At 45.4% G+C, this 12984-nt stretch overlaps 1 protein-coding gene across 1 annotated transcript in view; it reads left to right on the forward strand.

The window, feature by feature from the left end:
* Positions 1-12984, forward strand: part of lovit (loss of visual transmission) — a 76364-nt gene that overhangs the window by 41288 nt on the left and 22092 nt on the right. The window contains exon 3 of the mRNA XM_069313397.1: positions 2564-3100. Within this exon, the coding sequence (XP_069169498.1) occupies positions 2892-3100 (209 nt within the window). The 5' untranslated portion in view covers positions 2564-2891. The remainder of the gene's footprint in view (positions 1-2563; positions 3101-12984) is intronic.

A 12984-nucleotide genomic window follows, 5' to 3' on the forward strand; every position in this document is an offset into this window, starting at 1 on the left:
GTGTTATCAGTGGTGGTAGTGGTATTATCAGTGGTGGTAGTGGTATTATCAGTGGTGGTAGTGGTGTTATCAGTGGTGGTAGTGGTGTTATCAGTGGTGGTAGTGGTATAATCAGTGGTGGTAGTGGTGTTATCAGTGGTGGTAGTGGTGTTATCAGTGGTGTCGGTTAGCACCATATTGTCAGCGGTTGTAAAGCTGATCCTTGGTAGTGAACCGAAGCCAGAGACGTCTTAAGAGTGGTCCCTGGTTGTCTCAGGCGTATACCAACAGTCTGGTGATGTGTGGCGGGTGTCTAAACACTCAGAAGTGTCTAAATCTAAATCATCTAAAGACATGTAATAAATTATTACCAGAGATTATAAACTTATTGAATGTTGACTACAAGTGATCAGTTCAAGGTAACTGTCCAGTGATTCTAAGGTAATTACCAAGTAATTGTGAGGGGGATTGAACAGTGATTCGATGGCAATTAAACAGAGACTCTTAAGGTAATTACCCAATGATTCAAAGGTAATTTACCCAGTGATTCTAAGGTGATTAACTAGTGATTATAAGGAAAATGACCAGTGATTCCAAGGTAATTACCCAGTGATTCTAAGGTGATTAACTAGTGATTATAAGGAAAATGACCAGTGATTCCAAGGTAATTACCCAGTGATTCTAAGGTGATTAACTAGTGATTGTAAGGAAAATGACCAGTGATTCCAAGGTGATTGTAAGGAAAACGATCATTAATTCAAATGTAATTAACCGGTAATTGTGATGTAATTAACTAGTAATCTTACGGTAATTAACTAGTGATCTTACGGTAATTAACTAGTGGTTACCAAACTATGCAGCCTGTAAAGATTAAGAACGAATGTCTAGTGATTAATTGTCATGACAAAATAAGATACTAGAAAATTGTCACAAAATCATTTTGCAACTGTTATATTGCAGTCATTGAAAGTATTAATATGTTTACATAAATTATCACGAACATAAATGTATTTTAAATATTTATTTTATAGAGTGAACAGTTGTTTGTGTGTTCTTTTGTATGTGAAGATTTATAATTAATTTTTCATATTCCTTCATTTTCCCCCATGGTACTCACCTAGTTGTGCTTGCGGGGGTTGAGCTCTGGCTCTTTGGTCCCGCCTCTCAACTGTCGATCAACAGGTGTACAGGTTCCTGAGCCTATTGGGCTCTATCATATCTACATTTGAAACTGTGTATGGAGTCAGCCTCCACCACATTACTGCCTTATGCATTCCATCTGTTAACTACTCTGACACTGAAAAAGTTCTTTTTAATGTCTCTGTGGCTCATGTGGGCACTCAGTTTCCACCTGTGTCCCCTTGTTCGTGTTCCACCCGTGTTAAATAGCTTGTCTTTGTCCACCCTTTCAATTTCCCTGAGAATTTTGAAGGTGGTTATCATGTCTCCCCATTACTCTTCTGTCTTCCAGAGACCTGAGGTTTAGCTCCCGTAGCCTTTTCTCGTAGCTCATACCTCTCAGTCCTGCGACTAGTCTGGTGGCATACCCCTTTTTTCTTTTCTTTCTTTGTCTTGTGTTTAACTAGGTATGGACTCCAGGCTGGAGCTGCATACTCCAGGATTGGCCTGACATAAGTGGTATACCGGGTCCTGAATGATTCCTCACACAAGTTTCTAAAGGTAGTTCTTATCTTGGCCAATGTAGCATATGCCGCTGATGATATCCTATTGATGTGGGCCTCTGGGAACAGGTTCGATGTGATATTAACCTCCAGATCTCTATGTGTGTGTGTGTGTGTGTGTGTGTGTGATGGAGAAAGACAGAAATACATATAGTTGATATGATAGAGAGAATTAGGTAAGAAGTCAGTACATCAGACAACCAAGGGTTAGAAAGGCGGGGTCCAAGAGCTAAGAGCTCCATCCTGCAGGCACAAATTGTAAACACACACACAACACTCACAGAGCCTCCCATCCCCTGCTATAAGCCAGCCACAAAAGGGTTTCAGAATGTGTCTGCAGCAATAGTGTAGAGGGTCCTCGCCCTGCCTGGCCAGCCTCTCACACCAACTCCACCAACACCTCCAGGAGCCCAAGAAATTGTTATTGTCTTGTGTTTTCTCATCATTTATAATATTTTGATATATTGTCAGTAATGAAACTGGTGGAATTATTGTTTATTTTGTTATCTTAAAGCTTTTTCTAACCAGTTTATTGGTGTGTGTGTGTGTGTCTCTCTCTCTCTCTCTCTCTCTCTCTCTCTCTCTCTCTCTCTCTCTCTCTCTCTCTCTGTCTCTCTGTCTCTCTGTCTCTCTCTCTGTCTCTCTCTGTCTCTCTCTCTCTCTCTCTCTCTCTCTCTCTCTCTCTCTCTCTCTCTCTCTGTCTCTCTCTCTCTCTCTCTGTCTCTCTCTCTCTCTCTCTCTCTCTCTCTCTCTCTCTCTCTCTGTCTCTCTCTCTCTCTCTCTCTCTGTCTCTCTCTCTCTCTCTCTCTCTCTCTCTCTGTCTCTCTCTCTCTCGTCCACCTTCTTTTAATAATAATGAATATATGTTTCAGATAGTTTATAAGAGACTTTGGTCTTTACAGCATAAGTGTGAGGCTGCCTGTACGAGCCGGCTCTTGGCATTGGTAAATAAAAATGAAACAACTACAATAAATTGACAAGTACTTGTGTTTGAGGCGATTCATTGAAAAATAACAATGGAGAAGTTAATTTGATAAAACAACAATTAACTTTTATATGATTCCAATTAGAAATTTCAGAAAATGACACAGATAAACTAAATATTATAATAGAACGTGTGAGAAGAAAAACACATAACCGGCAACGATCCACCAATCAGGTGTCGCATCTAAGGAGCTCGCCAACCAATCCGGAGAAAGCTCGCGCAAAAGGGCCCAGAAGTCCACAAAGATGGAGGACAAGTTGGCCTCGTACACGGGCGGCCTGCACGTCTTCAAGAGTTACCTGAAGGATAAATGGGGCACACTGAAGGAGCAGGGAGCCTCGGGCACCCTCCACGAGCTGAGGGAGAAGACCGGGTCCAAGGTGGACAGCTTGAAGGAGCGGGCCATCACCAACTTGAACCACGGGGAAGGCGACGACTACTCTCACATCTACAGGTACGTGATGGCGATGAGTCACAATAACGTGGCTGAAGTATGTTGACCAGACCACACACTAGAAGTTGAAGGGACGATGACGTTTCGGTCCGTCCTGGACCATTCTCAAGTCGATTGTGAATGGTCCAGGACGGACCGAAACGTCGTCGTCCCTTCAACTTCTAGTGTGTGGTCTGGTCAAGGTACGTGATGTCTTGTTTAGTTCACGGTGAGGGGGGAGGGGGAGTATATCTCATGTTCCTTTTGAGAAGTAGAACACAAAATACAGTTCAACTCCTGTGCCAGGTAAGTCCACGACGAGCTCACCATAGCCCGTGCTTCTTCGAACTTTTTGTTCCGAGTAGCTGAATCTTCAATAACAGAGAAGTAGAAGGTGCTGGTCCTAGTGAACACTTGTGCTGTAGCCGGTCGGCCGAGCGGACAGCACACTGGACTTGTGATCCTGTGGTCCCGGGTTCGATCCCGGGCGCAGGCGAGAAACTATGGGCAGAGTTTCTTTCACACTATGCCCCTGTGCCCCTATTACCTAGCAGTAAAATAGGTACTTGGGAGTTAGTTAGCTGTCACGGGCTGCTTCCTGGGGGTGGAGGCCTGGTCGAGGACTGAGCCGCAGGGACACTAAAGCCCCGAAATCATCTCAAGATAACCTCAAGATAGCCTTAATCCGGAGGCGAGGTGCGGGTGGTGGTAGATGAACAAGCAGCAACAGGTGTGAATGTGAACACTTGTATCAAATATGTCGCCACTAAGGCGACAGGAGGCCTGGTCGACGACCGGGCCGCGGGGACGCTAAGCCCCGAAATCACCTCAAGGTAACTATATTAACCTCTTAGGAGTGTAAAGCAGCGCTTCAACTCTTACCTAATAACCCCCCCCCCCCCGCTTTTGTTTTAACTAAGACTAGGGTTCATAAGGCCTGTCAAATGACGTTCCTAGTGAAACTGCAAGCAAGAGCTGTTATCCTACCTCCTCTCATCTGAAGTCTGCTCCTAGAGACTCATTTATTTCATAAGAATGTACTTTGAGGCTATCATATAGTGAACTATCATATAGTGAACTATCATATAGTGAACTATCATATAGGGAACTATCATATAGTGAACTATCATATAGTGAACTATCATATAGGGAACTATCATATAGTGAACTATCATATAGTGAACTATCGTATAGTGAACTATCGTATAGGGAACTATCATATAGGGAACTATCATATAGTGAACTATCATATAGTGAACTATCATATAGGGAACTATCATATAGTGAACTATCGTATAGTGAACTATCGTATAGTGAACTATCGTATAGGGAACTATCATATAGGGAACTATCATATAGGGAACTATCATATAGGGAACTATCATATAGTGAACTATCATATAGTGAACTATCATATAGTGAACTATCATATAGGGAACTATCATATAGTGAACTATCGTATAGGGAACTATCATATAGGGAACTATCATATAGTGAACTATCATATAGTGAACTATCATATAGGGAACTATCATATAGTGAACTATCATATAGTGAACTATCGTATAGTGAACTATCATATAGGGAACTATCATATAGTGAACTATCATATAGGGAACTATCATATAGGGAACTATCGTATAGTGAACTATCGTATAGTGAACTATCATATAGGGAACTATCATATAGGGAACTATCGTATAGGGAACTATCGTATATTGAACTATCGTATAGTGAACTATCATATAGGGAACTATCATATAGGGAACTATCATATAGGGAACTATCATATAGGGAACTATCGTATAGTGAACTATCATATAGGGAACTATCGTATAGTGAACTATCATATAGGGAACTATCATATAGGGAACTATCATATAGGGAACTATCATATAGGGAACTATCATATAGGGAACTATCATATAGAGAACTATCATATAGGGAACTATCATATAGGGAACTATCATATAGGGAACTATCGTATAGGGAACTATCGTATAGTGAACTATCATATAGGGAACTATCATATAGGGTACTATCATATAGGGTACTATCATATAGGGAACTATCATATAGGGAACTATCATATAGGGAACTATCATATAGGGAACTATCATATAGGGAACTATCATATAGGGAACTATCGTATAGTGAACTATCGTATAGTGAACTATCATATAGGGAACTATCATATAGGGAACTATCATATAGGGAACTATCATATAGGGAACCTGGTGAAACTACAAGCAAGAGCTGTAATCGTAGCTCTGCTTAGATGAAACCCACTCCTAGAGTCGCATTTATTTCATGAGCCTATTATATGTATTAATAGGAATAAACTTTATTCATTAAGAACATTAGGTAACAATAATATAAGGAAGAGGATGAGCCTGTAGCCAACTGTGTGCCAGAGCCTTCATGTGATCAGTTGACCTGATCTCCCGTGTATTAACCTGTTGAGTGAACAAGTTCCTGATGCCAGTCAGCCTAAGAGTGAATGATCGCTGATGGAGTGATGTTCTTGAGAAAGGTATTTCCAGCACGAGACTGTTGGGAGCCTAGTGCTACGGGTGCCAACTACTGGTTGTCCACGGAGTTGGGCCAGGTGCGGTACTTTTAGAATGTTGACCTTGTACATAACAGTAAGATCGTCGTGACGACGGTGCTCTAGACTCTGATGGTCAGACCGTTCCCACCAGACTTGGTCAAGACTGGAGATGAACCTTCTTACTTCTTGAGAAAGTTTTCTTTCTCTCTCTCTCTCTCTCTCTCTCTCTCTCTCTCTCTCTCTCTCTCTCTCTCTCTCTCTCTCTCTCTCTCTCTCTCTCTCTCTCTCTCTCTCTCTCCAGAGGTCCTCCAGTAATGAGGAGTCACACCTGGGCATCTTGCCTGCACGTTATCCTGGCATATCCAAGATCTCCGTCTGGAGTTATCTTGTGGTGCTGAGACTGGAAGTGCCGCCCGGGTCACGGTGCTAGACTTACACATTACCATCCTCTGTGTTCCTTCATGTTTAACGTCACACGTTTTGGTGTTATGGTGGTAGAAATACTTTTTCTTTCTTCTACTTCTGAAACTACTACTACTTTTACTAGTTGTACTGTCCTCCTACCACCACCACCACTACTACCACTATTACTACCACGACTATATTTAATATAAGTAATATCAATATAAATAATATTGTAAATAACTTGTAACTTACAAGGTATGTGATGGATGTGGGCTGGTCCTGGTCCACACACACACACACACACACACACACACACACACACACACACACACACACACACACACACACACACACACACACTAATCCCCGCGTGAAATCTAAATACATTTCCCTAGTCCCACGTCCTCAAAAGTTTCCCCTCCCTCTCCCCCCCTCCACAAGGAACTACTCTCCCTCTCTCACCTCTCCCCCTCTCCCTCACTTTCCCCCATCACTCTCACCCCCATAACCCCTACCAGCCTCAAAAATCTATCAACACCGCACAATATAATCCATAAAAATCAACACGGCCACCAACTCCCCCCCCCCCTCTCTTCCCCCTCTCTCTCTCTCTCTCTCTCTCTCTCTCTCTCTCTCTCTCTCTCTCTCTCTCTCTCTCTCTCTCTCTCTCTCTCTCTCTCTCTCTCTCTCGCTCTCTGTCTCTCTCTCTCTCTCTCTCTCTCTCTCTCTCTCTCTCTCTCTCTCTCTCTCTCTCTCTCTCTCTCTCTCTCTCTCTCTCTCTCTCTCTCTCTCTCTCTCTCTCTCTCTCTCTCTCTCTCTCTCTCTCTCTCTCTCTCTCTCTCTCTCTCTCTCTCTCTCTCTCTCTCTCTCTCTCTTCTTTGTGTGTGTGTGAGTACTCACCTAGTTGTGCTTGCGGGGGTTGAGCTCTGGTTCTTTGGTCCCGCCTCTCACCTGTCAATCAACAGGTGTACAGGTTCCTGAGCCTACTGGGCTCTATCATATCTACACTTTGAAACTGTGTATGGAGTCAGCCTCCACCACATCACTTCCTAGTGCATTCCATTAGGCAATTTCATTAGTCTGAAATTGAAACAATTCTTTCTAACGTCTCTATGGCTTACACACACATACACACTCTGTGTGTGTGTGTGTGTGTGTGTGTGTGTGTGTGTGTGTGTGTGTGTGTGTGTGTGTGTGTGTGTATACAGGATGGGGGGGGGGGGTGGACAAGGGAGGAGATCGTGGCGGGTGTGGGACCCGACCCAAGTGTTGTGGTCGCTTGTTTCACAGTCAGTGATTGTTGTAATGGTGTGTGACGCCACCGACCACTGCCATGATATGGGGGGGGGGCATACCATGATGGGGGGGGGGGCGATAGCAACACTGGCGGGATGTATACAAGGGTATGGTGATGGGGGGGTAAGGGTAGTATGGGAGGCATGGATGACAGAAGAGATTAAGGGCATCAGGGCAGGTTGAGGGATGACTGAGGTAGGGGGGGGGGGGAGGGAAATGACTATAGAGTATGGCCGTGATGGAACAGGTGACGGGACGGTGGAGGAGGCAAGCCAGGAGAGGCCAGTGAGGAAGCTGCCGACCAGAATTGTGTTGGAGATATGAAGTTGGAGAAGAGGGAGGAGCGGGGAAGGGAGGAGGAGGAGGAGGAGAAGGGATTATAAAAGAATCAAGTGAGGGAGGGAGATGGGGAGTGACGTAGGGGGAGGAGAGGGAGGGGAGGGGGGGTAAGAGAAAAAGGCTTTCGGAAGGGGAGAGTAGAAAAGTGAAGAGAAGGTGTGAAAGTTAAGTGGTTGGAGAGAGAGAGAGAGAGAGGGGGGGGGGGGGCGGGGGGTAGTATATTGAGAGAAAACAGTTGGTAGAGTGTCAGTACATAAGATGGTAGATGGCAAAAAAGATGAGGTCCAAGAGCTAAGAGTTTGATTCTGAGGTACAAACAGTAAACACACACACACACACACACACACACACACACACACACACACACACACACACACACACACACACACACACACACGCACACACAAATTCTTGGATTGCCAGAAAGCTTTTGACACAGTCCCCCATAAACAACTGTTGCACAAGTTGGAGAATCAAGCTGGAGAAAGTGGTTGAGTTATCCAGTAGATAAGGGAGTACCTAAACAACAGGAAGCAGAGAGTTACTGTGAGGGTGAGTCTTCAGACTGGCGTGATGTCACCAGTGGAGTCCCAAAGGGCTCTGTACTCGTACCTATCCTGAACCTGATATACGTGAATCATCTTCCAGAAGGTATAGACTCATTCCTCTCAATGTTTGCTGATGATGCTAAAATTTTGAGAAGGATTAAGCCAGATGAGGACAGCAAGAGGCTACAAGATGATCTGGACAGACTGAAGGGATGGTCCAACAGATGACTACTAGATTTTAATTCGAGCAAGTGCAAAGTGATCAATATGGGCTGGGAAAGGAAATCCTTCAGGAGTCAGGACGAGGGGAAAATCTGGGGGTTGATATCACACCAGACCTGTCCCCTGAAGCCCAAAAAGATAACATCAGTGGCGTATGCAAGGCTGGTAAACATGAGAACTGCCTTCAGAAATTTGTGTTAGGAATCATTCAGAACTTTGTATACCACATATGTCCGACCAATACTGGAATATGCGGCTCCAGCCTGGAGTCCACATCTAGTTAAACTCAAAACGAAGTTAGAAAAGTTTCAGAGGTATGCCACCAGGCTTGTCCCCGAGCTGAGAGGTATGAGCTATGAGGAAAGATTCCTGGAACTGAACCTCGCGACACTGGAAGACAGAAGAGTTAAGGGAGACATGAATTAAGTATTTATTGATTAATTATATTGTTATTAAATTCATTCCTGCTACGTAGGAACATAATCTCGTTTCTGGAGAAAATTGCTACGAATTCAATTTTCTCTGAATGAGTAACTAAAGTAATTTGTTTAATTTGGATTAATACAAAATCAGCAGCAATATTAGTTTCTGCATATTATGTTAGAAGTTAGAAATGTCGTCGGGAATTTCCAACACATGAAGGAAATACAGAGAACATAGAACAGAAGGAAATCACAACGCATACACAGAGGAAAGAAATAGGTACACAGAAACTAAGTTTTGTTTTTCCTACCACAGACGTGGCCACACATTTACAATGCTAACCAGCATATATATACATTTTCTTCTGTCCTCCATGGACAGGGTTAGAGATGTGTTAAACATATAGTTCAAGGGTTTATTGAACAACTAAGAGAGTGGCAGAGAAGCAGTACGAGGATCACATGCATACAAGACTAAGTCTGAGCCAAAGTCTGGGCCAGAACTGTCCCATGGTCATATCAGGAGGAAGATAACTGTGAACGATCATGTTATCAGACGTGACATAAGGGAAGGACACACAAAGAATAAGGAGGAATATTATCAACTTAAAATCTTCCAGGAAGTATTCAAGCTGGAACCTGATTCACCACAGGAGTTATGAGGTCAAGCTGGGAGCAGAGGGCAGACTTACACGGGAAGACCTCACTTAGATGGTTGTGTTGCCAGAAGGTCAAGCTGGGAGCAGAGGGCAGACTTACACGGGAACACCTCACTTAGATGGCTGTGTTGCCAGAAGGTCAAGCTGGGAGCAGAGGGCAGACTTACACGGGAACACCTCACTTAGATGGCTGTGTTGCCAGAAGGTCAAGCTGGGAGCAGAGGGCAGACTTACACGGGAACACCTCACTTAGATGGCTGTGTTGCCAGAAGGTCAAGCTGGGAGCAGAGGGCAGACTTACACGGGAACACCTCACTTAGATGGCTGTGTTGCCAGAAGTAGTAAAGTAACTACACAAACTGGATGTGACATGAGCTGCAACACCAGACAAAATATCGCCTTAGATACTAAAGAAGGCAACTGAAGCATTGTGCAGTCCCCTTGCTATAATATTTAATTGTAGTCAGCACATTGAGCAACCTATGGCGGGGTCCAAGAACTAACAGCTCGATCCTGCAAGCACAAATGGTAAATCTAGACATATTCTCCCAGCGTCTACCCAAGAACGATTGACTGGGCACCCGTCCTCTTAACTAATAACTATTTTTTACATTATCTTAATCAACATTACAACTACAATAGCTAAACAATGGCTCACAAACATCCTCGTTTTCTATGCATCGAATTCAATAGGTTAGGTGGGTTGCTTGGGTTCTTAGGGTCCTGGTTAGGTTGAGAGGTTGGGTTGTTTACAGAATGGCAAATACCTTAACTCTTCACCTCCTGTTCACCTACCTACAACTGGGGAACTGGTTGTAAATTGATTGGCGGGTTGTGTTTCAGGGGGAAAACTTATAGCGTTAGGCTTCTACTCCTGCACCCACCTGGAAGGGGGAAGGGGGGGGGGGAGAAAGGAGATAGAATTGTAATGGGAAAGGGGGGGAGGAGCCAGCAAGACGCCAGATAAACAGAAAATGGATTTCCCCTATTCCCCTTTCTTCCTTATCCCTACCTCCCTCCTACCTCCCCTCCCTCCCCATCACCCTCCTCCCTACCCTACCTTACCCTACCTTACCCTAACCTAACCTAACCTAACCTAACCTAACCTATTCCCCTTTCTTCCTTATCCCTACCTCCCTCCTACCTCCCCTCCCTCCCCATCACCCTCCTCCCTACCCTACCTTACCCTACCTTACCCTAACCTAACCTAACCTAACCTAACCTAACCTAACCTATTCCCCTTTCTTCCTTATCCCTACCTCCCCTCCCTCCCCATCACCCTCCTCCCTACCCTACCTTAACCTACCTTACCCTAACCTAACCTAACCTAACCTAACCTAACCTATTCCCCTTTCTTCCTTATCCCTACCTCCCTCCTACCTCCCCTCCCTCCCCATCACCCTCCTCCCTACCCTACCTTACCCTAACCTAACATCTGTTACCACTCCCACCTCGTAAGCATTGTATTATGACAATAACCAGAATTACTCTTTTTTTTCCTGGGGCACTATTCCTAGATTATTCTGTTGAGAGACTTGCTTGATCATTCTTTGTCATTCTTAGCTCATTCCTGGGGAACTACTCCTAGGATACTGTTGTTAGATCATTACTAGGAAATGTGCCTAGTTCATTCCTGTGATAGTGATCCTAGGACCTTCGTTGGAGGCCATTAGTGATCCATTGGTAAGAGACTATCCTGGGAGCACAGAGAGCAACGCTTGGTGTCTCACTAGTGTGAGAGGTGAGAGAGAGAGAGAGCAACGCTTGGTGTCTCACAGGTGTGAGAGGTGAGAGAGAGAGAGCAACACCTGGTGTCTCACTAGTGTGAGAGGTGAGAGAGAGAGAGCAACACCTGGTGTCTCACTAGTGTGAGAGGTGAGAGAGAGAGAGAGCAACGCTTGGTGTCTCACAGGTGTGAGAGGTGAGAGAGAGAGAGCAACACCTGGTGTCTCACTAGTGTGAGAGGTGAGAGAGAGAGAGAGCAACGCTTGGTGTCTCACAGGTGTGAGAGGTGAGAGAGAGAGAGCAACACCTGGTGTCTCACTAGTGTGAGAGGTGAGAGAGAGAGAGCAACACCTGGTGTCTCACTAGTGTGAGAGGTGAGAGAGAGAGAGAGCAACGCTTGGTGTCTCACAGGTGTGAGAGGTGAGAGAGAGAGAGCAACACCTGGTGTCTCACTAGTGTGAGAGGTGAGAGAGAGAGAGAGCAACGCTTGGTGTCTCACAGGTGTGAGAGGTGAGAGAGAGAGAGCAACACCTGGTGTCTCACTAGTGTGAGAGGTGAGAGAGAGAGAGCAACGCCTAGTGTCTCACTGGTGTGAGAGGTGAGAGAGAGAGAGAGAGAGAGAGAGAGAGAGCAACACCTGGTCTCTCACTAGTGTGAGAGGTGAGAGAGAGAGAGAGCAACACCTGGTGTGAGAGGTGAGAGAGAGAGAGACAGAGCAACGCCTGGTGTCTCACTGGTGAGAGAGGTGAGAGAGAGAGAGAGCAACACCTGGTGTGAGAGGTGAGAGAGAGAGAGAGCAACGCCTGGTGTGAGAGGTGAGAGAGAGAGAGAGCAACACCTGGTGTGAGAGGTGAGAGAGAGAGAGAGCAACGCCTGGTGTCTCACTGGTGAGAGAGAGAGAGAGCAACACCTGGTGTGAGAGGTAAGAGAGAGAGAGAGAGACAGAGCAACGCCTGGTGTCTCACTGGTGTGAGAGGTGAGAGATAAGGAGACAGATCTCACTCACCTGACGGGTCCTCCTCTCTCTGTCCACCTCACTTTTAATTTAAAAGTTTCTTATCCCGGGATTAAAATTTATATTCCCATTTGTGTTCCTGTTCCCTTGGAGCTCACACACGCGCACGCACACACACACACGCACACACACACACGCACACACACTCACTCACAGGGGTCTGGTAGCTGAGTGAACAGCGCACAGGGCTCGTAATTCTGTGGCGCGGGTTCGATTCCCGCACCAGGCAGAAACCAATAGGCAGATTTTCTTTCACCCTGATGCCCCTGTTACCTAGCAGTAAATAGGTACCTGGGAGTTAGTCAGCTGTTACAGGCTGCTTCCTGGGGGTGTGTGTGTGGGGAAAAAATAGTTAGTAGTTAGTAACAGTTAATTGATTGACAGTTGAGAGGCGGCCCGAAAGAGCAGAGCTCAACCCCCGCAAGCACAACTAGGTGAAAATACACAGGTGTAAGGGTAGGTGTGTGTGTGGGTGTAGGTGTGTGTGTGGGTATAGGAGAGGGTGTAGGTGTGTCTGTGGGTGTAGGAGAAAGAGTGTGTGTGTGTGTGTGTGTGTGTGTGTGTGTGTGTGTGTGTGTGTGTGTGTGTAGGTGTGTGTGTGTGGGTGTAGGTGTGTGTGTGTGGGTGTAGGTGTGTGGGTGTAGGTGTGTGTGTGTGTGTGTGTGTGTGTGTGGAGGGGGGAGGGCCGCCGCTGGGATCAACATAACCTGCCCCAGTCTGCTA

The sequence above is a fragment of the Procambarus clarkii genome, chromosome 75 (genome assembly GCF_040958095.1).
Source record: "Procambarus clarkii isolate CNS0578487 chromosome 75, FALCON_Pclarkii_2.0, whole genome shotgun sequence".
Taxonomy (NCBI): domain Eukaryota; kingdom Metazoa; phylum Arthropoda; class Malacostraca; order Decapoda; family Cambaridae; genus Procambarus; species Procambarus clarkii.